At 46.2% G+C, this 25,030-nt stretch overlaps 1 protein-coding gene across 1 annotated transcript; it reads right to left on the bottom strand.

Moving 5' to 3' along the window:
• Window positions 1–3,220: 3,220 nt before the first annotated feature.
• wdr17 (WD repeat domain 17) lies at window positions 3,221–24,502 on the bottom strand. The gene is made up of 32 exons (XM_014970810.2): window positions 24,296–24,502; window positions 21,334–21,472; window positions 20,297–20,480; window positions 20,007–20,237; window positions 19,065–19,175; window positions 18,841–18,981; window positions 18,649–18,771; window positions 18,221–18,408; window positions 17,978–18,146; window positions 17,051–17,142; window positions 16,904–16,986; window positions 16,744–16,830; window positions 15,475–15,639; window positions 15,282–15,397; window positions 14,928–15,014; window positions 14,574–14,723; window positions 14,381–14,511; window positions 12,698–12,823; window positions 11,514–11,669; window positions 11,372–11,436; window positions 11,132–11,264; window positions 10,978–11,066; window positions 10,257–10,356; window positions 10,043–10,182; window positions 9,855–9,966; window positions 9,643–9,784; window positions 9,461–9,563; window positions 9,234–9,335; window positions 7,724–7,819; window positions 7,271–7,338; window positions 6,315–6,412; window positions 3,221–4,767 (listed from the first exon to the last, which is right to left on the bottom strand). The coding sequence occupies exons 2-32, from the start codon at window positions 21,454–21,456 to the stop codon at window positions 4,648–4,650; spliced, it is 3,831 nt and encodes a 1,276-aa protein (XP_014826296.1). The 5' UTR covers window positions 21,457–21,472; window positions 24,296–24,502; the 3' UTR covers window positions 3,221–4,647.
• Window positions 24,503–25,030: the final 528 nt, after the last annotated feature.

Below are 25,030 nucleotides of genomic sequence, written 5' to 3'. Positions count from 1 at the left end.
GGTCACGTGATACGCGTGTCTCCAATAGAAAGCCTGGAGGTTAAAACACATTTGAAAAGGTTTTCTCCTTACTTGGACGTTTACACATAACTCTTATGTTATGTGTAAAATTAATCTAGTTTACATTTGATTATGATGAATAAAGCTGTACGGTTGAATTTAATGAAGCCGTTCAGTTTTTGTTTTACACGCTTTGCCTACAGCGACCTCTCGTGGACATTAAGGGCTTGTTCAGCACAAACTAAGCATTGAGTTTGGGTAAAGTTACACGTAAAATAATCCAAGGAAGTATTCCTGCCATTTTATTTTATTATTGAGGGGCACAGGCAGGTCTCCAGATGCACACATACAAATAAAACATAAAGTAAAATGTCGGTGGGACGTTTTTATAAGAGGAAATTACAAAACTGACATACCGCATTTGGCCACCAGAGGTCTCCCCACTCCGCCAAACCATTAAATACTGGTTATAGTTCCGATTTTACATTTTCTCTTCTCCGTAATGTGGCAATCGTGATGAAGGTCTGGATAGAATATCAGCAGAAAAGGTTCAAATGAAATACTAGAAATGATACTAAAGTACAACTCTTACAATATAAGAAATGACACAGTTTAGTGGAATATATAATTAGATTTTGGTTATTTTGAAATGAGAAACTTGGATCCTTATATAAATATTGAAGGTTTTTTAAAATATTAAATAAATATCCTGAGCTGATGAAAGGCAAAAGATACTATATATAACAATAAAAAAACAACACTTTATATCTGGAGTTAGAAGCTGTTTCTAACTCCAGCACTGTAACTGCCTTTCTCTCATATTTTATATCAAGGATTTATTATTAGAACACAATCAGACCTGTTACATAATTTTATGTCCTTTTAAATTGGTGACACCTGATTAATAATGGCTATTAATCACTGATGATGTCATGTTTGACAGATTATAGACACTCTACCCTTTTCCGGCTCAAGACCATGGCCTCGGATTTGGAGGCACTGAGCCTCATCCCGGCCGCTTCACACTCGGCTGCGAACCGCTCCAATGAGAGCTGCAGATCACGACCTGATGAAGCCAACAGGACCACATCATCCGCAAAAAGCAGAGATACGATCCTAAGGCCACAAAACGGATCCCCTCAACACCTTGGCTGGTCTAGAGATTCTGTCCATGAAAGTAACGAACAGAATCGGTGACAAAGGGCAGCCTTGGTGGAGTCCACTGACACCGACCACACAGGGACCTGACAGCCTGTATCAAAGGGCCCGGTACCCCATACTCCCGGAGAACCCCCCACAAGGCTCCCCTAGAGACACGGTTGAACGCCTTCTCAAAGTCCACAAAACACACGTAGACCAGTTGGGCAAACTACCAGAACCCTCCAGGACCCTGCTGAGGGTGTAGAGCTGGTCCAGTGTTCCAGAACTAGAACCACACTGCTCCTCCTGAATCTGAGGTTCGACTATCTGATGGACCCTCCTCTCCAGGACCCCTGAATAGACCTTACCAGGAAGACGTAAGAGTCTGACCCCCCTGTAATTGGAGCACACTCTCCGGTCCCTCTTTTTGAACAGGGGGACCACCACCCCAGTCTGCCAATCCAGAGGAACTGCCCCTGATGTCCATGCGATATTGCAGAGTCGCGTCAGCCAACAGAACTCTTCACCATCCAGAGTCTTAAGAAACTCCAGGCGGATCTCATCCACCTTCGGGGCCCTACTACAGAGGAGCTTTTTGACCACCTTGGCGACTTCGTCCCCAGAGATTGGAGAGCCTGACCCAGAGTCCCCAGGCTCAGCTTCCTCAGTGGCACACCATCCCCACTATAAACAGTGTTGGTGCTGTACTGCCTTCCCCTCCTGAGATGCCAGAATCGCCTCAAAGTCGTGTGGAAGTCCTTCTCCAGGGCTTCTCCGAACTCCTCCTACGTCCGAATTTTTCCCTCAGCAGCCACCCGAGCCGCATGGACTACCAGAACCCATTAGCTGCTTCCGGGGTCCCATAGGCCAAAAAGGCCAGATAGGACTCCTTTTTCAGCCTGACAGCATCCCTCACCAAAGATGTCCACCAATGGGGTCGAGGGTTGCCGCCGCGACAGGCACCGACAACCTTATGGCCACAGCTTTCAACAACGGAGGCACGGAACATGGTCCACTCAGACTCGATGTCTCCCACTTCCCCCGGAACGTGTTCAAAGTTCTGCCTGAGATGGGAGTTAAAGCTCCGTCTCACAGGGGACTCCGCCAGACGTTCCCAGCAGACCCTCACTACACGTTTGGGCCTGCCAGGTCTGACTGGCTTCCTCCCCCACCACCAGAGCCAACTCAGCACCAGGTAGTGGTCAGTTGACAGCTCCACACCTCTCTTCACCCGAGTGTCCACGACATATGGCCGCAGATCCGATGAAACGATGACAAAGTTGATTGTCGAACTGCGGCCGAGGGTGTCCTGGTACCAAATGCACATATGGACACCCTTATGCCTGAACATTTTATGGACAATCCGTGATGAGCACAGAAGTGCAGCAGCAGAACACAACTCGAGTTCAGATCGGGGGCCGTTCCTCCCAACCACGCACCTCCAGGTCTCACTGTCATTGCCCACGTGAGCGTTGAAGTCCCCCAGCAGAATAAGGGAGTCCCCAGGAGGGGCACTCTCCAAAAAGGGTGGGTGATCTGAATGTTTAGAGCGTAAGCACAAACACAGTCAGATCCCGTCACCCCACCCGTAGGCAGAGGGAGGCCACCCTCTCATTCATAGGGCTGAACCCCAACTTACAGGCACCAAGATGGGGGGCAACAAGAATGCCCACTCATGGTAAGTTGCCTCTCATCATGGGCAACTCCAGAGTGGAAATATGTCCGCCTCCATGCCTGACTCCAGAGAGGGGCCCCAGTGACCCGGGTCCGGGAGAGGGAACGCGGTTTCCAAAGGCCTTCTGCATCATAAGGGGACTTCGGGTTGCACTTTGCCTGGTTCCTCATCCCAGGGGCATGAAGCCCCAGACAGCGCAGCTCCGATAATCACTCCTATAACCCCTCCACCATTATAAGGGCAGCCCATGGAGAGGCGGAAGGACTTTACATTATTATAAAAATATACCAGTTTTGTGCTTTCTGCCACACAATAACAAATATTTTGATGCAAGTTTTCAACAGATGCTTCATAAAAGCTGGGCAAATGAGGGGAAGAACTGATTTGAACAAAATTTAACAAATCTGTATTTCATTCTTTTTATTCAGATTTTTAAAAAATAGATTCAGCTTTATTTGATCGATGTTTCTCCTTTTCTACAGTCTGGATTCATCTGTTTTCATTTTCCTCTGATTAAGTTACTTTAACTGTTCCTGATATTTTTTACATAAACCTGTAAAAAATCTGAATCTAAAAAACAGAGTCTGCCATCAGTCTGCGATTCCCCTTTATTCCAGTTTTCTTGTTTTTCCAGTCTAATAACCAGATTTACATCCTCTATGTACACGCTCAGCTGGAAAACAAAAACTGAGAGGTCAGAGGTCAACTTCTCATGTCACAGCTACACCAGGTCTAAAAAAGCCACAACCTGCAGCTGACCTCTTAAAGTCGCAGTGCAGAGAAGTAAACTCCCAGTTTCAACATAAAACATCATCAGGAGCTTAAGGAAATCTTCAATATGATTCAATAATTTCACATGAACCGAACCAGGAGCAGCAGAAAGAGGCAGCTGGAAAATTAAAATGGGCGTCTTTCCCATTTTAATGAGCCTCAGATTCATATTTATAATTAAACAGTTAAATATGATTGGTTTAAAACAGAGGCGTCTCTGGACTCTGGCCTAGTCCAAACACAGCCGGCTAGCTGGGAAAATAAAACACTTTGATGCGTTTCATCCACTAGAAAATTCTGTTTAATATCACTAGAAAAGATTATTAAAACTTGGACCAATTAGTTTTTATGAACACCCGGCTAAGTGTGAACCAATAAATAAACTAATAAATAATCTAATAAATAAAAAACTAATTTGTATTTATTAGTGTACTGGGTTTTATATTAATGTTTGTATGAACTCAACATGATTCTTTAGGGCGACCAGCTTCCCCCCGGGGGCCACGGCTGCCCGCTCTGCCCCCGTTAGAGACGCCCCTGGCCTAATCGAAACAGGAAACAGGAAACGCTCTGCTGCATCCTGGTTTGTTTCCACTCGACGCCAAGCTGGAGAGACATCAGCAATGACCTCAGAGAAACAGCAAACTGACCTCTGACCCTTCAGCCTGGGAAGGGTCAGAGGTCATCTGAAGTCCCGGGAGGTTCAAAGAAACAACCAGAAACCCCGGAGCTTCACCTCTGAACCTACAGCAGCTAGCAGGTCAAAGGTCAAGACCCTGGAAGCCTCTTCTCTCCAGAAACAAGATGGCAGCTGGGTTGAAGTCAGCAGAGCTGCAGCTGGATGGAGGACGAGACGTCTGGGACAGAACCGGGATGGGCAGAACCGGACCCAGCAGAACCAGCAGAACTAGAACAGAGGCAGTACGAGGTTCTGCTGGTTCTGGTTCTGTAATGTTTGCAGCGGGTGTAACTTTCTTTGCACTGTGACGTGATCAGGAGCAGTAAGAGTTCTGTTCAGCCCAGTATTGGTTCTGCCCCCTCTGCGTCCGGTCCAGTTGAGGTCAGAACGGGTTGATCCGCAGCCCGGTTCCGAGCGGGGAGAACGGGTTGACCTTGGCCCACATCAGAGCGTCGTTCAGAGAAATGGCCGACTTGTTGTCCTCCAGCAGGAACACCGGTCCCTGAAGCAAACAGAACCAGAACCAGAGCGTCACGCTGGCCCGCAACCTAGGGGTGTAGTGATACAATAATTTCACGATACAATACGATATATGATATTCTGGTCATGATACGATATGCATCACGATATTTGTTGAGCGATACAATTCGCTACGATTCAGTGCATTTTTACAATTTTCTGAAAGATTTTAGAAGGACAGAGTGATTTTAGTGACATTTTGTGTTCCATAGACTTGAATTTAGTTAACTGAAAACTGATTAAAAGCACCAACTACACAATACCTGCCTCTGATTGGACAGTCTAACAGTCTGCAGCTGGACAAAATGAATCAAAGATGCAGTGAGAGAATTAGTTTCTGTCATTTAATTCATGTGGATTTGACATAAAACTCAAAAGTTTAAACGGTAATCCAGGAGCAGAGTGGGGAGATTATCAGCCTCTGTAGACTCTCAATATGCAAATGATTGCATTTATGTTTTCTCTTTTGGACACTGTGGCTGCATTTTGGAGTAAAAATGCAGCCACAAATGCAGTCTTTTGGACTATGGGGAAAAAGGCTTTTCTACCTGGGCTCCCGGAGTTAGCCGTGGCTGTAAGCTGCTTACTACTAACTGCTAAAGTCGTGGCTCCGCCTCACCCCGTAGTGATCGACTCCCTGCAGCTACGCAGCGCCGCTATTCCCCTGCTTGGATCTCTGAGTAGCTGCCTCTCAGACTGCCAGCATCTCATAGTACTCTCAGTCTCTGATACTTTTGGCCTGTTGCTAATAAGAATGATCGATCAGCCATTGTTATCATGGAAATCCTCACTGCGCCGCGGATTCCGGCTGGGGGTTTTTCCTCTTCCTGCTCAAAACACATTGCCGCTGCGCCCGGATGTTATCAACCATGTTCATCCTTCAGGTAATCCTTTATATAGAAACCGCTAAGCTAAAAGCTAATAACGAAGTGAATGCTACCAGTCAAAATTTGCATTAATTTCGCGATTTCACTGCTTTTGCAGCTGCTCCTTTCCGCTTCTCTTTCACGGTTATTTGCGCAACTTTACTTCGTTCCTCAGCAACAAAATACAGCCCATTGTTATTTATTGAAGATTTTATATTTCCAAAAACACAGGAGTCTAATGTTTCGTTTCGTTTTGTACGTTTGGAAGCTCATTCCCTCTCACATAATCGGAAAAGCAGGGGAATGGCGGCGCTTTTGACATTTCTCTGACATTTGGAAAAATATGGTTTACTAATTTTAGCATAACTCCGGTTATACTTGGCCTATTAACACAATTTAAAAACTGGTGTGTAGTTTATAATGTGCACTTTAAGCTCGAGTTGAAAGTGAGACTGAAGGAGGCGGGGTCTGGCTGCTACGCCGTAACAAACTAGACGTTAAAAAGAGCTACAAGGCTATGGACCCCTATGGTTTAACGGGTCGATACTCGCAGATGAAAAATCGATACTTTCCGAGGGCGGAAAATATCGATATATATCGCCGAATCGATTTATTTATACAGCCCTACCGAAACCCCGGGGAACAGAACCGCACAGGCGCTCACCTGGATCCTGTGTCCGGTGAAGCAGGACAGGTGGAGGTCCGAATGGCTCGGCAGGTTGGAGCCGGTCACGTAGTCGGGTCCCACCAGAACCAGCGCGCCTGGAGGAGAACAGAACCAGGACCGGTCAGGACTGGACCCGATCAGAACCAGAACCGGTCAGGACTGGACCCGATCAGAACCAGAACCGGTCATAACTGGACCCAATCAGAACCAGAACCGGTCAGGACTGGACCCGATCAGAACCAGAACCGGTTCGAACTGGACCCGATCAGAACCAGAACAATTCATAACTGGACCGGATCAGAACCAGAACCGGTCAGAACTGGACCCGATCAGAACCTTTGTATGTAATAATCTGGATAATCTATTTACATCTCTTCACATTTATAAATAAATGCAGGATGAAATAATTTTACATATTTTTAAATGAATTTATTTTCTTTAAATACGAGTTATTTAATTTCATCATTTAAAATGTTTTACATTATTTAATGAGAAATTTATTTACTTAATTTTTATTTAATTTTGTCCCTTTCGGCCTTCCATAGAACACAGGAACCATCAAATACCGAAATAATTTATCATGTAACTGAAATATTTTCAAACTGACTGGTTAATTATTTAAATATTTAATTTATTTAGTGAATAAATTAAATATTTACTGAATAAATTAAAACATTTCATTAATTCATGAAAAATGTATTTATATATTTAAATGAAATATTCTCAATTTTATCCAACTAAGGAGATTTAAATCATTATTTCTTGAGTTATTTATTGCATTTTGGGACTGTTTGCCCTCCGTATTGACGGCGACTCTGGCCTGGCTCCAGAAAGGGTTCTGGCCGGGTTTTGTAGTGGCTGCAGACAGGGTTCTGGTCGGGTTCTGTACCAGCTCCAGACAGGGTTCTGGTCGGGTTCTGTACCAGCTCCAGACAGGGTTCTGGTCGGGTTACCTGGTTCTGAGGACTGGATCTTCCTCTGCAGGCAGCTGAACTCTTCCCTCTGACTCTCTGATGGAGGACTGGGGACAACAGAGACAGTTTGGACAGGTTGGACTGGAGGAAGACGAGAGTGATGAAGAGGAGGATGAGGAAGAGGAGGAAATGTTTTTAAAATCTGAAAAGTGTGGAGAGCAGACCCTCAATGACTTTCAGAAGCCAATCAGCTGGTTAGTCAGAGAAGTAACCATGGTAACTTTACGGCTAAGTAGAAATGCATGCCACACTTTTCAGATTATTATGGTTTAAAACAGAATAAAACCAGGAATCATTTTCCCCTCCATCATCACTGATGGTTTTCCGGGTCTCAAATCTGCTCCTCCTCTTAGTCGCTCTCCCCCGCTCTGCTGCGTTGCCATGGTGACCCGAGCAGCAGAGCAGGAAGTGAGCACGGCGGCGTTGGCCGACCTGCCGGGCTGCGTCGCCGCGCGCCACGCCTCCAGCTCCGCCGACAGCTGCTGGATCTGCAGAGGAACGCCGACCTCCCGCCGCTTCAGCAGCTGGCTGAGACACACAGAGAAGGGGGTCAGGGGCTGCTGCCGTCGCCATGGAGACGCTGCCCCACCTGCAGGGGGCGCCACAGCTCAGGAGCCTTTAGTAATGTGTTGGCTGTAATTTTGTTGTTTTTCCGGTTTTATAATTTTATGTTTAGGGACTTCAACATTTTATTCTTTTCTGATAAAAATCCAAACTCCTTAAAAACATCTCTGAGTAAAAACAGGAAGTTTGTCCTGGAATATTATTCTCCATTTGTGGGATTTTACTGGCATCATCTGTAAATATAAAACGTCTCTGAATTTCAGAAATTTGGAGAGAAGATGAGAAAAAAAAGGAAAAAGAAAATGCAATATTGTTCTTTTTTTTTTTTTTTTAGAAATGTTATCCATTTTTCAGTAATTATTCTACAACATACTTTAAAATAACATTAATAAGATGCAGAAAGAAGACAGAAATATCCAGCAGTTCGGGAAAACGTTATTTCTGATGTTTATCTTTCTGATTGGCTGCCAGTTAAATTTCTTAATAAAAATAAAATAAAAAAAAACAAAGCAACTGACAATCCTGCAAAAAAAGCTAATCTGTGGAGATTAAGTACAATTGGATGGAATTAACATAAAAATATTACACGTTTTCTTATCCAAAGAGGAGATTGAGGTGCAATATTTGGCAATATGTTCAACATCAGATTAATAAAATGTTACCTGATAAAATCATTAACTAAAGTCAGACGACGCAGCATTTATGCTAAATGAACGTTATAATTATTGAATAGTGAATAAAAGTGATGAAAATGTAAAACTGAACGTTATTTTAATATTCTGTAGCGTTGTGTTTGCTAATCTAATGGAGACCAGAAGCTGACCTTTGACCTAATGTAGCGTTTTTTTTTCTGCAAAGATAGTCTCATAAAGACGAGGTCTCACTCTGAGGAAAATCCAATAGTAATAAACTGCAGTTGCTCTCCATGATAATCATGACATTCAGTTAGTTTGGAGCCGTTACTGTTGTTTCAGTAAACTAAACATTATTTTAAATAAACTACTGTAATCTCAGGACTATTGAGAACATATTTTTATTTTAAAAAAATATATTATAAATATACGTCACATTTATCTAAGCTGCAGGTTTCCACCTTTGGGGTTGCCTTTGAGTCTTTAAAAAATGTTTTATTATAATCATTTGACTTTTTTATCTACTTTATTATTAACAAAATTGTGAGTAAAAAACGTAACATTTTTATTTAATGTTAAAGCGTGCAGAACGTCCCTGCTAAACATGATGTAACTGGTTCGTTTATGTGTGTCAGACTCCAGTGGAGCAGAGCTCTCTGCAGAGTGGGTCCCTCATGAAAAACTACAAACATGGAGGACAGGAGAGCCTGGTTACCATGGTTACGGGTGTGTCGGTTCATTCGTACCTGGTGAACTCGTAGAGAGCAGGAACGATGCTGCAGTAGCTCCGTCTGATGGCCAGTAGGCCTCCGATGTAACCGCACAGGATCAGCAGCTCACTGCGCTCTCTGCGCACACGCACGCACGCACGCACACACACACACACACACACACACACACACACACACACACACACACAGAGTTACGACAGCCAGGGTGAGGGCCTGGCGTCCTGCGGAGCCGAGTTCCTCACTGGGTCAGCCTGGGCAGGACGAGGCGGTCGGTCCGGATGTAGCTCAGCAGGTCCAGGATTGGCTGAACCCCGTCCACCGTCCAATCAGATCCGGCCAGCTGCTCTGATCAGCAGCAACACGCAGCATGAGATTCACAGCGGGCATCCGCTCACAGCCGACACACAGCGGAGCAAACAGTTACCTTTCAGGAAGCTGAGGCCCATCTGCAGGGCAAGTTCAGGCTCAGAGCTCAGCAGGTGGAACTTCACGGCGGAAAACAGATCGCCGTCAGCCGCCGCGGCTACTGCCAGATCCGAGCACTCATCCAGGGAGGGAAGGCCGCACTGCAACGACAAAACAACAACGATCCCAGAGAATACGATCAAACTGTAATCTGGGCGGAGGTCGCCTCACCCGTTGGTGCAGCTGGTTGATCTCTGCAGCACTTCCTGGGTGGAAGGCGCACAGCTTGGCCAGTAAGACGTGATTATCAGGGATCATCTGCAGCAGGTCAGCGGAGAGCTCCCTGAGAACAACAGACATCCTAACAGACCAGCAGCAAACACGGAAACTCCTCACACAGAAGCGGGCTGCATGTCTACCATGTTGGGGCCGTCATGTACTTCCTGGCTAACAGCTCCAGGCAGTAAGCTGTGCTCTGATTGGCTGCTTCTCCCAGGACCAGTCCCACGCACGCAGCCAGCTCCAACTCGTTTCCCCGGATCAGGCTGGCCATGGCTGACTGCAGGACAGAAACCTGGCTTCAGAACTGAGGAGGGAACCTGGAAAAACCTGGAGAAACCTGGAGAAACCTACGTGGATGTTGTCGACCGCCAGGTGGCAGCAAGCAGCCAGGACGGAGCGGCCATCTTGGAAGTACCACTCGGCCAGCTCCTTACAGACGTGATGAAGGAGGCTGAAGGCAGAGAGACGAAACGTTTATTATTATTTCTGCTCACTGAGTTTATGATAAAGATTTACTGCTGGCAGATTAAACAGCAGAGAAACTGGTTAGTGTAAAAACGTAAAACTATATTAAAAAGTATTTCACTTCGATGTTGCTTTTGTCCTAAAATCATTTAAGCTAAATATGCTAATTAATCTAATCGAAACTAAATTAAAATATGCTGAGGAGGGATTAAATTATTTGTAATTTTAAATCTTACCTTATAAAGGAAGCTAAACAGAGCTAAGATAAAATAAGCTAAGTTAGCATTAGCTAAGTTAATTTAACTCCTAAACTAAACCAAAACATGACACCATAAGCTAAAATAAACTAAGTGACTAAGTTGGGATAAAGCAAGCTATGCTAAGCTATAACTAAAGCTAATATAATACAAGTTAAACGAATGTGGGTTAAAATAAGAAATGCTAAGATAACCCAAATGTAGCTAAGATGGGCTAGGCTAAGGCAGCTAATCTAGTGTAGGCTAAAAGAAGCTAACTTAAGCTAAGCTAATGTTGTGGATCTTTATCAATGCTGCTGATGAGTTTACTGTTCTCTAAGCGATGAACCGGGTTCCTGCCGCCTCTGTACCTCTGGTACTGCTGCCTGTTGTCCACGTCGTTGGTCGTGTGGTTGATGGACGAACTCTGCGGGGAACGGATGTTCCCTTCACACGCTCCCTGCAAACAGCGGCTGCTCAGACCCGGCCTGCTGGACGCACCTGGTGCCCCGCCCCCTCTGTTACCTGTACGATCAGCAGGGCCTCCAGCAGCTGCCCCCTGCTGGTGAAGAACGATACGAGCTTCTTAATGTCGCCGGTGGCGATGCAGTACGGGATGGCGTCATCGTTATCGTCGGCCATCAGCTGATCGGCTCGTCTGCAGAAACACAACCCAGTTACTGACAGAACAGAACCAGAACCGGAACAGAACCAAAACCAGAATAGAACCAGAACCTGCTCTGGCTCTGGTTCTGAGTGCGTTACCTCTGCATAAGTTTCTTCCAGTACTTCATGGAGACTCCTGGCGCCACCGCCAAGGCTTTCTCCCACTGAAACAGAAGGCGGGTTCAGGGAGCAGACAGGAGCTGAACAGAACCTGTGTTTGGGCCGGTGACCCGGTTCTCACCTGTCCCAGCTCCACCATGAGCTCGCAGTACCTCTGGATCTGACCCAGCCTCAGGTGGATCTCTGCTGCTTCCTTCAGACGCTCCTCTTTGCTCGGCGCGCCGATTCCTCCGCCGAACTTCGACATCTTAACGATCGTCAGCTCCTGAGCTTCAGACTGAAACAATTAAAATAATAAAGCATTAAAAGATTAAAAGATAAAACAACTAGACAATAAAATAATAAAACATTAAAACATAAATGATTCCAGTGTTATTTGTGCCAGCAGTTAAAACCCCCGAGACGAAACTAAAACCTAATTTAGTATTTTAAATAATTTAAATCCCTAAAAGGGATTTTATCTGATTGAATAAAGCTGAGGTCCATCATTATTAACAATAGCAGAAGAAAATATATAAATATACATTTACATCAGGTTAGCAAAGTAAAAAGACTTATTTTGCTTATTCATGTCTGATCTATTTACCTATATATATTATTATTATTATATTCAGTTTAATCAACATAAAAATGTTTATTTTTCTACAAACTATGTTTATATTGTTGTAAATTTGTTATTAACTAATTAAATCTTTTTGTGTGCCTCGTATCACATCTGGTAGCTTCTGTTTACATGCATTTTAATGGCACTAATTTTATTTTAAATGCTACTTCTTAGTGTGATAAATGAACAAATTAACTAATTAAAATAAAATAGAAATAAAAGAAATACAAGGAAAAAACAATACTCAATTTGAAAAATATACAGTAAATTATTTTTCAAACTATAAAAAATAAAAACAAAACACATAAATAAATAATTTACTTTTCAAACTTGTATTTTTCCTCTCATTGCTGTTTTGTTTAGTACATTTTTTATTTTTGTCTGAAGAATAATTTAAAACATTTTTGGCTATTTTTTAGTCTTACTATTTTTCACACAAGATTAAACTAAGATTTTTTTTTCTATTCACAGAAAACACTGAACCATTTCAAAATAAAAGCATTTCTTTAATATGCTGACATCTTTTAGTTTTTGTGGTTATGAACAGTTTAGTAAAGTTTTTGCTTAACTAAATAATTAAAGCACTACTGATTCTCATTGCCTACTGTTAAATTTAGACGCTGTTGTTTTAGATGCCTCTCTTTTGATTGGCTGTCTGCCTGCTGGGGGGCGGAGCCTGCAGGGTTACCTGAGCAGCTCACCGTTTTAAACTTCACCAGGTGTTTCATGTGCATCACGCCTTTGCTGTAGCTGACAGGAAGCAGCGAGTCGTCCTGGCCGTTGATGACGAACACCAGGTCCCACAGGTTGCTGCTGCCCCCTGGAGGCTGAGGGCGACACTGCACATGCTCAACACATCCAACAGAACCTCATCCGGAACCAAACGGTCCGATCCCCCAGCCGACGGGGGCTCCGGCCATCAGCAGATTAAAGATTTACCCGGAATGCAGAGATTATGTCATTCTTGTTTTAACTGAAGCGTCAGAAAAAGTCTGGTTTGTAGCTAACAGCGCCATCTACAGGTTAGCTTCACTATTTTCCCTGAGATTCATCACCAGAATGTTTATTAAACATGGCGGAAGGGTTGGAGTTACAGCAGGACAGCAGCAGGGGGCGCCAGAGGTAAGGAGGCAACATGAGCTGATTATCTCATTATCCGCTGCTGCTTGTTTATCCGGTCACTCAGGCTCAGCAGGAAGCTGCTCCAGGCCCAGAGGGACCGGTTCTACTGCAGACCGGACCTGAACAGCTTCCCTGAGTTCTACTTCACACAAGAAGAAGAGCTCAGAAAAAAAGGTTGTTTTCTGCAGACATTATCAGTTCTGACATCAGGTTTCATCAAATCAGTGAAAAACTGCAAGATTTTAGACAAAGCATCGACTTACTAAAACACAGAACAATACAGATATTTAGGTTTCTATGGAAACTGCCAGATCTAGGAAATACATTTTAACGATATTTTAAAAAAATAATTAAAGCAAGAGTTATATATAAAACCAGAATATTGCTTTTAAGTAAAAAAAAAATACCCTAACCCTAACAGTAAATCAGAAAAACTCTTGGGAGTTTTAGGCTTCATCTAGAAGAAACAGGAGAGTCACAGTGAGCCTTTTAAAGGGCCAGTATTGTGTTTTCCAGCCCCACAGGGCTATAAGTAGCTCTATCATGTAACTATGTTACCTTCAGTTGTTACAAAAATCAAATATGACTTAAAAAATTCACTTCCTGATTTAACGCCTTGAAATAGGGTCTCTGTCTCTTTAAGAAACTCCTGATCTGTGTGAAGCTCCGCCTCCAGGAAGTCATCCCAACATGGCTCCTCTATTAACCCTTTAATGTGTTTACCAGCGCTGATCTGGGCTCAGCAGTTCCAGCAGCTGTTTGCTAATTGCTGCTGGCTAGTCTGAAGGAGCTGAGTGGGGGAGGAGCTGCGCCTCTAAGGCGGGGCTAGGTCCACCCAGGTGTTTTAACAGCTGAATGGTTGCCATGGAGACTAAAGGATTTGTCAAACATGAGAGAATCAGAGCAACACTGCAGGTTTGTTTCTGATCAAAGATCAAAGCTGATTTTAGACACCGGCCCTTTAAGGATAAACTTTTACTGAGTTTTACATAAAAAATAAAGTTTCAATGAGGAAGTTTGCCTGATGAAGAGGAGCCTGAAGACATCAGACCCCCTGCTGACCCCGATGACATCAGACCCCCTGCTGACCCCGATGACATCAGACCCCCTGCTGACCCCGATGACATCAGACCCCCTGCTGACCCCGATGACATCAGACCCCCTGCTGACCCCGATGACATCAGACCCCCTGCTGACCCCGATGACATCAGACCCCCTGCTGACCCCGATGACATCAGACCCCCTGCTGACCCTGAACTCACAGAGAAACTCTCGGAGAACCAGCGCAGCTTCCTGGACCGGCCGTCTCCGCTCAGCTTGTCCAGCTCCTGCTTGATGTCTCTGGACACTTTCCCACAGAGCAGCGGCGGCGAGCCGGGGACCATGGCCGCGTCTGTGGGGAGAGACAGGTCAGACCCAGAACCGGGCCAGAACCTGGCCTCCAGCAGGGCTCACCTGTGTTCCCGATGATCCGGTCCCAGGGCGTCTCCGTCAGGATGTTGAGCAGCAGAGGACAGACGAGCGGCGTGAGGGACCAGAGACGGACGGTGCTGTCCCTGCTGCAGCTCGCCATGGTGAAGGGACGGCTGTGGTGACACGTCAGACCTGGGGGACAGAGGGGAGGACGGGGGACAGGGAAGAGGACGGGGGACAGGGAGGAGGACGGGGGACAGGGAGGAGGATGGGGGACAGGGAGGAGGATGGGGGACAGGGAGGAGGATGGGGGACAGGGAGGAGGACGGGGGACAGAGGGGCTTCAGAGACCTGGACAGCCTCAGCAGGGGCTCCTGGTGTCTCTCGGTGTCTCACCGTAGACGTCGGCTCCGTGGTCGAAGACGGTGTCCAGACACGTCCCGTCCCTGGTGTCCCACACTCTGATCGTATAATCCCAGGATCCTGCAGAACCGAGCGGGACCAGAGACCAATGAGGACCTATGTTTTCCATGTCCGCTGAGCCCATGTGGTGGCAGGATGATCGGGAAAACATGGAGCTGCTGCCGACGCCTGGCTGAACGCAGCGTTCTCCACCACAACCAATCAGAGCCCAGAGATCCGTTTCATCACAGATCATCACGACACGAGACGCACAAATGTTTCACAAAATAGTTCTGCAAGTCCCAGCGGGTCGCACTGGTCCCAGTACTGGGCCCAGCGGTTCTGTACCTGAGATGAGCAGGTAGGGAACTTCGGTGTTCCACATCAGGCCTCGGACCGGCGCCGTGTGTCCGCTCAGAACGTTGATGCAGGCGTCCTGGGTGTAGTCCCAGATCCGGACCGTTCTGCTCACACACAGAACCAGAACCATAGAACCAGAACAGCTTTCTGAGCTGGAGGCCCGGTTGGTCCAGAACCTCACCCGTCGTCAGAGCCGGAGCAGAGGATTCCCTCCCTGAGCGGCGACCAGCGGACGTGGAACACCTTGGCCAGGTGTCCAGTGAACACCTTGAGCGGCTGATCGGAGCTGGTGGCCAGGTAGTAGACGCGCACGTTCCTGTCCTCACAGCCGGTCGCTATCATGTCCCTGCAGGGGACGGAGGGGACGGAGGGGACAGAGGGAACGGAGGGGACAGAGGGGACAGAGGGGACGGAGGGAACGGAGGGGACGGAGGGGACAGAGGGGACGGAGGGGAAGGAGGGGATGGAGGGGACAGAGGGGACAGAGGGGATGGAGGGGACGGAGGGGACGGAGGGGAAGGAGGGGATGGAGGGGACGGAGGGGACAGAGGGGACGGAGGGGAAGGAGGGGACGGAGGGGACAGAGGGGACAGAGGGGACGGAGGGGACAGAGGGGACGGAGGGGACAGAGGGGACGGAGGGGATGGAGGGGACAGAGGGGACAGAGGGGACGGAGGGGACAGAGGGGACGGAGGGGACAGAGGGGACAGAGGGGACGGAGGGGATGGAGGGGACAGAGGGGACGGAGGGGACGGAGGGGACGGAGGGGACAGAGGGGACAGAGGGGACGGAGGGGATGGAGGGGATGGAGGGGATGGAGGGGACGGAGGGGATGGAGGGGACGGAGGGGATGGAGGGGACGGAGGGGACGGAGGGGATGGAGGGGACGGAGGCTTTAAAGCTAAATATTTAGCTTCAAACTAAACATTTAGCTAGTAACATAAATGGCTTTTACCAGGAATATTTAGCTTCAAAGTGAATATTTAAGTTAAATATTTAACTGCATTACTGGGAAAAGACGGATGAAAATAATCGATTTAAAGGTTTCATGAACAGATAACGAGCCATTCAAAGGAAAATGGATTAAATCAGTTAACTGATGGATAGATAGATGGATGGATGGACAGATGGACGGATGGACGGATGGATGGATGGATGGATGGATGGATGGATGGATGGATGGATGGACAGATGGATGGACGGACAGATGGACGGACAGATGGACGGATAGATGGATGTATAGATGGATGGATGGACGGACAGATGGATGGACGGACAGATGGATGGACGGACAGATGGATGGACGGACAGATGGACGGACAGATGGATGGACAGATGGATGGACGGACAGATGGACGGACGGATGGACGGATAGATGGATGTATAGATGGATGGATGGACGGACAGATGGATGGACGGACAGATGGACGGATGGACGTTCAGGTCTTACTTGTTGTTCTGGCTCCAGTCGCAGCCGAACACGGCAGCAGGATGTTTGTACTTGTGCAGGATTTTCCCGTCGATGGTTCTGATGATGCTGCAGAGAGGAGAACATGAAACGCGCTCCGCCTCATCGCTGCGAGAGTCAACCCGGTTGGACCAGCGCTCACCAGAACCCGTCTCCGCTGCAGGTGGCGATCCTCTTGGAGTCTTTGTGGCTCCACGATATGCAGAAAATCCCGTTCTTACCGTGCTGAAGGGAGACAGCAGCAGTTAGAACCGCTCCAGCTTCACCAAGTCTGCAGATCTGAACTGACCTCGTTAAAGCGGGTGATGATTTTCCCCTTCCTGACGTCCCAGATGAACGCTCCGTTACGAGACGTCGCTCCTGCGATGCAGTTCAGGTCTCCTTAGAAACAAGCAGAGAAAAACTGCTTTCCCATGAAGAACCACAGCAACCTTCTGGCTCCTGACATCCAGACTAACACTTTCCAGATCCAAGAAACACAGAAGGACCGCACAAGCAAACTCTCCCAACCCACAATGCTCTCTGCTGCCAGTCCTGCCTCACACCTCACCACTGTCTCACTGCCCAGCTCCTCAAGCTGCCACTGCTGAGAATGACACCTCCAGCTGTTTCCCACTAATATCCCATCACTCATGTTTACCTTTACACAATAAAAGTAAGGTAGTGTTAACTTATTAATGCTAGTTATTAGCTAACTTTGACAAGATAGGAGCCATTAACACAGGTAGTGGCAGCTAAATACATTTGCTGATGATAATATATTTACTAACAATAGTATATCATTATTAGCATATCAGCTATTATTAATTAGCATATTAACTACTGTTAGCACAGAATAGTAAATGCTAGTTGATAAACTAACAGTCTATAAACTGACATAAACTGATATCTCAACAATTGTCAACATTCTAACATTAGCTAGTATGTGCAATGTATGGTATGACATTAGCAGATATGCTAACATAACCCCAAATGCTAACATTAGCTTATATGTTAACATTAGCTGGTATGCTAACATTAGCCAATATGCTAATATTATTAGCTGATATACTATCATTGACTGAAAAGCCAATACTAACTGATGTGCTAACATTAGCTGATAAATTAACAGCTGACATGGTAACATTAGCTAATATGCTAACACCAGCTAATATGCTAACATTAACTGGTATGCTAACATTAGCTGATATTAGCAGTGTGTTAGCAGCTGATCCACCTGGAGCCCAGGACAGAGAGTAAACCACCCCTTCGTTGCCAGGGGACGTAGAAACGGCCGTCAGTGTGTTGGTGTCCCAGATTTTTATGGTTCCATCAAAACTAGCCGTCGCCAGCAGGTTGGGGTCATCGGGTTTAAACTTGCAGTCAAAGATGGTTTCTACGTGGCCCTGGAATTTATAAACAGACGTCAGAGCGAACCGAGACACTTCCTGTCCTGCCAGCCACTCAGCCTGCAGAGTACCAAGTCTCTCAGGAAGTCCCACTTCTTGGCCCCCATGTCGTAGAGTCCGACGCCGCCGTCCATGAAGCAGCAGACGGCGTGGCCGGGCGGCAGAGAGAAGGCCCGGTTCTGGGACAGGGTCGGCGGAGGGACGGCCTCGCTGGTGGAACTGGTGTGCTGACTCTTACTGGGAGAACTGGAGCTCTGAGCTGCAGAGAGGAGCAGAGGCGGTCAGCCTGAGCATCGATCCAGAGATCCAGCAGGAAAACTGGGGGACAGTTTTGACCTAATTACGGCTCTGAAATTGACTTTTTAAAATTTTTACTCCATTCTAAGATTAAAGAATGACTAATTTAGCTGAGATTTCCATAATCGACTAATAGTGATTAATCGTTTAGGTTATAAATGAAGCTTCAGTCTACGTGTTGGGTTATCGGAGGTGTAGTTACGTCTTTTGGCCAGCGGAGCGCTGAGCACGTGCAGAGCGTGAAATCCTGTCTTCTTCAGCTTGAAGCTGTCCAACGGCGTGGAGCGAGACACGTTCCAAACCCTCAGCACGCCGACCTGTGAGTCTGCAGAAAGAACACGTCTCACCACCAATCAGGTTTCATTCAGAGCCAGGGTCCTGCAGCGCCTCTCACCGCCGGTGATGAACATCCCCGGAGCCGAGGGAACCCAGGCCAGGCACTGGACGGAGGCAGCGGCGGACGGGAAGCAGAAGGACGTGATGCAGGACAGTCCCTCGCTGTCCACCAGCCGCACGCCGTTATGGAGGTTGGACACTGCAGGAGAAGAAGACGGCGGATCAGAACCCGATCAGAGCCTGAGGCTGCGTCTGCACTGAGGCTTCGGGTCGGAACCGGACCTAGCAGGTAGTCGGTGGACAGAGGGTCCCACTCCAGGGCGCTGACCGGGTCCTCCTCGTCCGTCCCCTCCAGGGACTCTGGACGCAGGACGTGCTTCTGGCTTTTACTGCCTGGACACACAGCAGAGGTCAGAGGTCAGACGTTACCAAACTGCAGGGCATCAATCTGGGAAGGGGTCAAAGGTCATACAAAGTGTATCACCCCCCCAGAGAAGAAAACACCTGGGAGAAGGTTCATCCCAAGGTCAGAGGTCAGAGAAACAACCAGTGAAGTACTTTGCCCTAATCCTAACCCAGCTCTGGTACTTGAGTAAAATATTGGCACTCAACTACCAGCGAAAGTAGTGAAGTACTGAAGTACTTATAGAAATACTCAAGTATTCAAAAGTACAAATTATAATCTCTTATCAGAACGTTTTCTGTTTTCTGAGAGTTTTACAGGACCATGTAACTGTAGAGGTTAAAGGTCAAAGGAACAACCGTGTACGGCAGGCTGAGTTATCATAAAATCAGTTTCATAATTACCTGCTAGATATCTGAAAATAAGCTGCAGACTACGAAGCTACGCTGAGCCAAAACCGACAATAAGCTTCCCATCCAATCCCAGCGCTTCGTTCCAGACTCTACAGGCCTCACTGAGCAGGGTAGAGGTCAAGGGTCATTCTCTCTAGATCAGTGTTTCTCAAGCCTTTTCAGGCGGAAAACCACTGAACCCATTAAACAAACTCTCAGACCATAACTGGAAATGAATGCAAACTGTTTAAATAAAGCTCAAAATAAGAGATGTCTTTAGGGGTGAACTTAGAGATGAGGGTGAACTTAGAGATGAGGGTGTACTTAGAGATGAGGGTGAACTTAGAGATGAGGGTGAACTTAGAGATGAGGGTGAACTTAGAGATGAGGGTGTACTTAGTTTCCCCCAGAGCGCGGGTCTGGACTTACCGGGCTGGAAGACGGACAGGCTCCCGTCGGTGTGTCCGAACACCAGCTTGCCCTTCTTGCTCGGGTGCCAGCGGAACAGGCAGATGTCTGACAGGAAGGAGTGCGCCTCCTTGTGGACGGTGACCGCCGCGTCGGACCCTCGGTAGTCCCAGACGTAAAGCGGGCCGCGCTGCGACACGAAGGCCACACCGTCCGCCGAGTTCCAGCACCAGCTGACGGAGACGGGGACGCCTGGAGAGGAAGGAGGATGGCTCAGAGGTCAGAGGTGAGAGTCCCGGTCGGTCGCCTACCTTTGGTGTTGTCCAGCCGGGCGACGGCCTTCTTCTCCGCCACGTTCCAGATGATGAGCAGGTTGTCGGCGGAGGCGGAGGCGAACAGGTCGGCGTTGTCGGGACACCAGCTGATGGCCGTGATCGTCTTCTTGTGCTCTGACATGATGGAGCACAGCTTGAACTCGTTGTACTGCTGGTCCAGCTGCACACAAACAAACATCTGCTTTACCCGCCAAGGTCAAAGGTGAGCAAGGGAGTCCCTCAGGGATCAGTCCTGGGAAGCAGCTCCCTCCTCAGACAGGTGAGCAGGCGTCAGAGGAGAACTTTCTGGATCAGGTTTGGTTCATCCTGCTCAAATTTTCAAAGCATTTTTAGTTATAACAAAAACCAAATTTTATCCGATGATGTTGTCTTGAAAACATCATGTGCTGCAACTTTTGTGACATAAATTTAGAAATCTAATCAAAAACAGGAAGTTGCGTCTTCAACAGAAAAACAACAACCAGTGTAGACGGCAGCAGATTCGATCAATTTGACTTTTAAAGGTCGGTGTGTAAATATGAGGCACAAAGTTACACAGTTAACGGTTAACACCAATACTTTGGTTTGATTAGCCTGTCATAAAATAAAAAACGAGGGTTCATTTTTCAAAGTCACATTTTTACCATGTTAATCATTCATTCATAAACGTCACGGTTTCAAGCTAAACATTTAGCTTCAAACTAATTAGTTAGCAAACTAAACATTTGGCTAACATGCCAAAATCACTTCCAATAACCGGAAGTGGGCAACCACAATAAAAGCTGGGACTTCCAAACCTCTTTGGCTAATTAGCTAACTAATTATTTGCATAGCTTAGAGCTAACTGTGTAGTTCACAGCCATATAGTTAGCTTGTCCACTAAACATTCATGGAGTAAGTATTTACCTTGGAAGCTAATTAACTGGATTTTTTTGCTGAATAAATATTTTTGATTGAATTTGTGATATTTATGAATGAATGAATGAATGAATGAATGAATGAATGAATGAATGGAGCGGTCCTCATGACCTCACCTGGTAGACGTAGATGGCTAACGTAGCGCAGTAGGCGAAGCGGTCTCCGCTGGCGGCGCACACGTCTTTGTTCCAGGGCTGGCAGCCGGCGGCCAGGAGGCCCACCTGCTTCACCTTGGCCATCCTCACCTGCAGAGACCTGGAACGGCCCGCCTCCATCAGCAACGACAGTATGTACGCATGAATATGAACACATGAATCTGAAGGAAGGAGAACCGTGTTTGTTGGCTTTAGTTAGCGGAAGCTAGCAATTCTGAAACGATTAATCGGATGAAGCGATTATTCAAATTATCACCAACTAATTTAGTAGTCAGTGAATCGACTCTAAAAAAGATCAACAGCTGAAAAAACAACATAATCAGAGCATCATGAAGCCAAAGCTGTACACAAATATAAACATTTAGCATTTAAGATTAAAAAAACCTTGTATGTGTTTAGTAGCAGACTTAACTTCACCTGGTTCACCTTCCGTAAAAATAAAATCTCCTTTTAGTAACATTATACAATCCAATTATTAATCATTTAATCCACAAATAGTCAACAAACATTCTTCTAAAATTGTACAAAAAAGGCTTTCATGACGAATCGGCAGAACAGATATTTTTTTACCTGATTAATAGCCAAAATTAATAGATTAATTAATCAAAAACTAAAGTAATAGCTTGTTGCATCCTTAAGCTGCAGGTTTTTTGTGTTGACTGATTTTAATATTTATTCTGTTTTATGGTAGTCGTTGTTCGTAAGGTGGTTCGTAAGGTTCAGTTTACCTGCTCATTATTTTCTGTTCCTTTCAGATTCATAATAAAACGTTCTGCGGTTTTTAACGTGAAAACACGCGGACGGCTCCAGGCTCGGTTCGCTTTTCCACCTGCAGGCTGCAGGCTAAGATGATTACAGAGCAGATTGAATTAATCTCTGCTGCGCTTGGATTGCTCTGCTGCTGATCGGCTGCTAACGCTCAGCAGACGCATGGCACCTGCTGCACATCTGCAGCTGCACGTCTGCCTCTGTAATGCAGAAAATCCTCTCTTCATTTTACCAGCTGACTAATGCTGCTGTGGATGAAAACATTTATCAATCAAAGGTAATCTTCAAACACCTGCGGGCCAGTTTTCCCTTGACCTCATCTTGTCAGGTGCAAATCGGCTGATTTACATGCAGATTCTCTTCATTAGCAGAATCAGGGAGGCTCGACTGGCTGACGAGCGCTGACGGAGAAACACACGATCCACCTGCACACTTTTATTATTCTGGACTCTTCATGTTTTCTGCTCTTTCTTCGCTCCTCACCATGACATATTTCTGATTATTTTCATTCATTCCTGAATCTGGATCTTTCTTCAATGACAAACTGCTGCATCCTCAGTGCACAAAACAGCGTAAACTCAGATCCTTCTTCTAAACCCATCACAGTTCCCAACAAACTCAATAAATGTTCACATCCCTGTTGGGATTGGCACAGAATTATTCATTTTAGGTCATATTTCTATTGTTTCACAGATTTTATTGGCACTTATTGTAAATATAATCAGTTGTTTTTTTATTGTTCAAGCAAACAAAATTATCTTATTATTTGCACTCTGAACAGTCATGTAAGTGTTTTTCAAATTTTATGCTAAAACAATCAGACATAATTTACTTCCACATAGTAAAGCAGCACAAATCATATTTTGTTGTTGGGTGAACAGATCGTTCAGACTGCCGTGAAAAAGGGGGATATGTCTGTTGTGCATAATTTATCTGTTTTTTTTCTTCCTACCAAAACCAAAATACAGATGATAAAAGTTTTCGGTCTGGTATTTTGGTCTCAACCAGTCCTTATATTTAAAGAACAATTTTGTTTTCATAATTCATTTCATTTGTTGTTTCTGTTGTGTTGTTTGTGGATATTTAAAATGTCTTATAAAATGTCCAACATTAAATGTTTGTTAGAATTTAAAGATTATTCATCTGTGAGAATGTGCATTATTATGCTATTATCATTATATTACTGGAAAATTGCCTCAAGACAAGAATATTATCGTTTATCACAATAACTTCTGGGACAATTTATCGTCTAGAGAAATGTCTTACCGTGACAGGCGGCCTTTTAATCGCATTCTCCTGCTGCGCTGTTCATATTTATCAACTTTTCAGACAAAAAAACGGAATCAGCAGGTCAGGATGTCTGAGGATCGGCCAGAAAACTGCAATCGGTTCACCGTTTGGGTGAGGGTGGGAACGTATATGGACCAGGTTCTAAGTAACAGGCCCGGTTCAGTCCAGAACCCTCATGTTGTTCAGGGTCTGGTCATCTTTAAGTCCAGTTCTGGTCGGGTTTGGATCATCCTAGCCTTCAGCTTGGATCTAAAACCTATTCTGTTCTGAAGCTGGAATTTTATGGACCTCAGCTGGAACCGGTAGGGCGGTTCTGGTCCGCCCCGCCGGTTCCGTGATGATTCATTGTAACTGCGCAGCTCCAGTAAACCCAGTTCTGCCTCCAGGTGAGACCAGAACTCCCAGCAGGATCCAGAGCCATGAAACGGGCCCGGTTCTGATAGGACTGGTTCGGGTGTCTGGGTTTTCATCCAGACATCCTCCCTGTGTCACACTGCACGAGCCCACTCGTGACAAAGACGGTTTTCCTCGCGAGCCGCGACTGGACTAACGGACCGGACGGGTTCGTGTTAAACCTAATCACCGATAGAGATGAAGCCGAGCTGCCGCTTCACCCGGACAGACGTCTGGGGACTGAGGCCGGGTGTCAGGAGGAGGCAGAACCGGCAACAGGTCTCAGCGACACCAACTAATCCCTGGAACACGCTCGGCGCGACGCATAGGCGGCAGCGCGGCGGCGGCGCGGTGACGGACGCGCGGCTAGCATCTGCTCTGTCTCCGCTGTCGCACTGTGTTCGTTATTGTTTTCCAGCGGCCTGGTTCTGTTTTTGGAGTGGTTCTGGTGTGTGTCTGGTTCCGGTCTTACCGTCAGGTGTCACCAGGCCGGTCCGCGGTGGACAGCTCACAGGTGCTGAATGGAGTCCCGCTGCCGCCGCGGCTCAGCGTCGTCCAAGAGAGCCGGGACCAACGAAGCGGCGCCTCTGATTGGCCCACCAGATGGCCGTTACTAAACAGCTATTGGCTGCTGGAAACGTCAGTCACAGCGCTCTTCCTGTTTGGAGGTTCAAGCTTATCAGAATCCAAATCCTTTAAATTCATTCACAACTTTTGAATACAAATAAAAAGAACAGAGAAATCAGTGATTAAACTTCATGTTACTGCGGTTTTTGAGGAAATTTAGCTCCAGAAGCAGGGGTGGCTCCAGGTGGCATGGGGCCTTGGGCAGAAGGAGATTTGGTCCCCAGGTTTGATTGGCTGGGCATGAAATTACCCTTTGATAATTGGGTAGTATTTACTTTAACCTGAACTCAAAACACAAAAAATATTAAACTTATCACTGGATTGTAACCCCACATTATTTTTTGCTCATATGAAATTCATTTCCTTAATTTTACACCATAAAACAAAATGTGTAGAGGAAATTTACTGACATTTTAAGTACCAAATTTGAGGCTTAGATCCACAAAGGATAGAAATAAAAATTGTGTAGATTAACAAATACCAGGATTTTCGATTAAGTTAGATTATCCGTTCAGTTTCAGTCAGAGAATCCAGGTTTAAGACGTTTGGGTTGAATTGCTGCCTGGTTTCAGGAGAATCA

Source organism: Poecilia mexicana, unplaced genomic scaffold (genome assembly GCF_051168715.1).
Source record: "Poecilia mexicana isolate PSO_F unplaced genomic scaffold, ASM5116871v1 scaffold_1, whole genome shotgun sequence".
NCBI lineage: Eukaryota > Metazoa > Chordata > Actinopteri > Cyprinodontiformes > Poeciliidae > Poecilia > Poecilia mexicana.
This window is presented reverse-complemented; position numbering and strand designations above follow the sequence as displayed.

Bases quoted from the DNA above. Each gene is read 5' to 3' on its own strand.
- wdr17 (XM_014970810.2), bottom strand. From the start codon at position 21,456: ATGGCCAAGGTGAAGCAGGTGGGCCTCCTGGCCGCCGGCTGCCAGCCC. The intron at 18,147-18,220 runs GTACTCTGCAGG...TATAAATTCCAG, and splicing joins GGGACTTCCTGAGAGACTTG to GGCCACGTAGAAACCATCTT. The intron at 11,437-11,513 runs GTGAGAACCGGG...CTTCTGTTTCAG, and splicing joins TCATGGTGGAGCTGGGACAG to TGGGAGAAAGCCTTGGCGGT.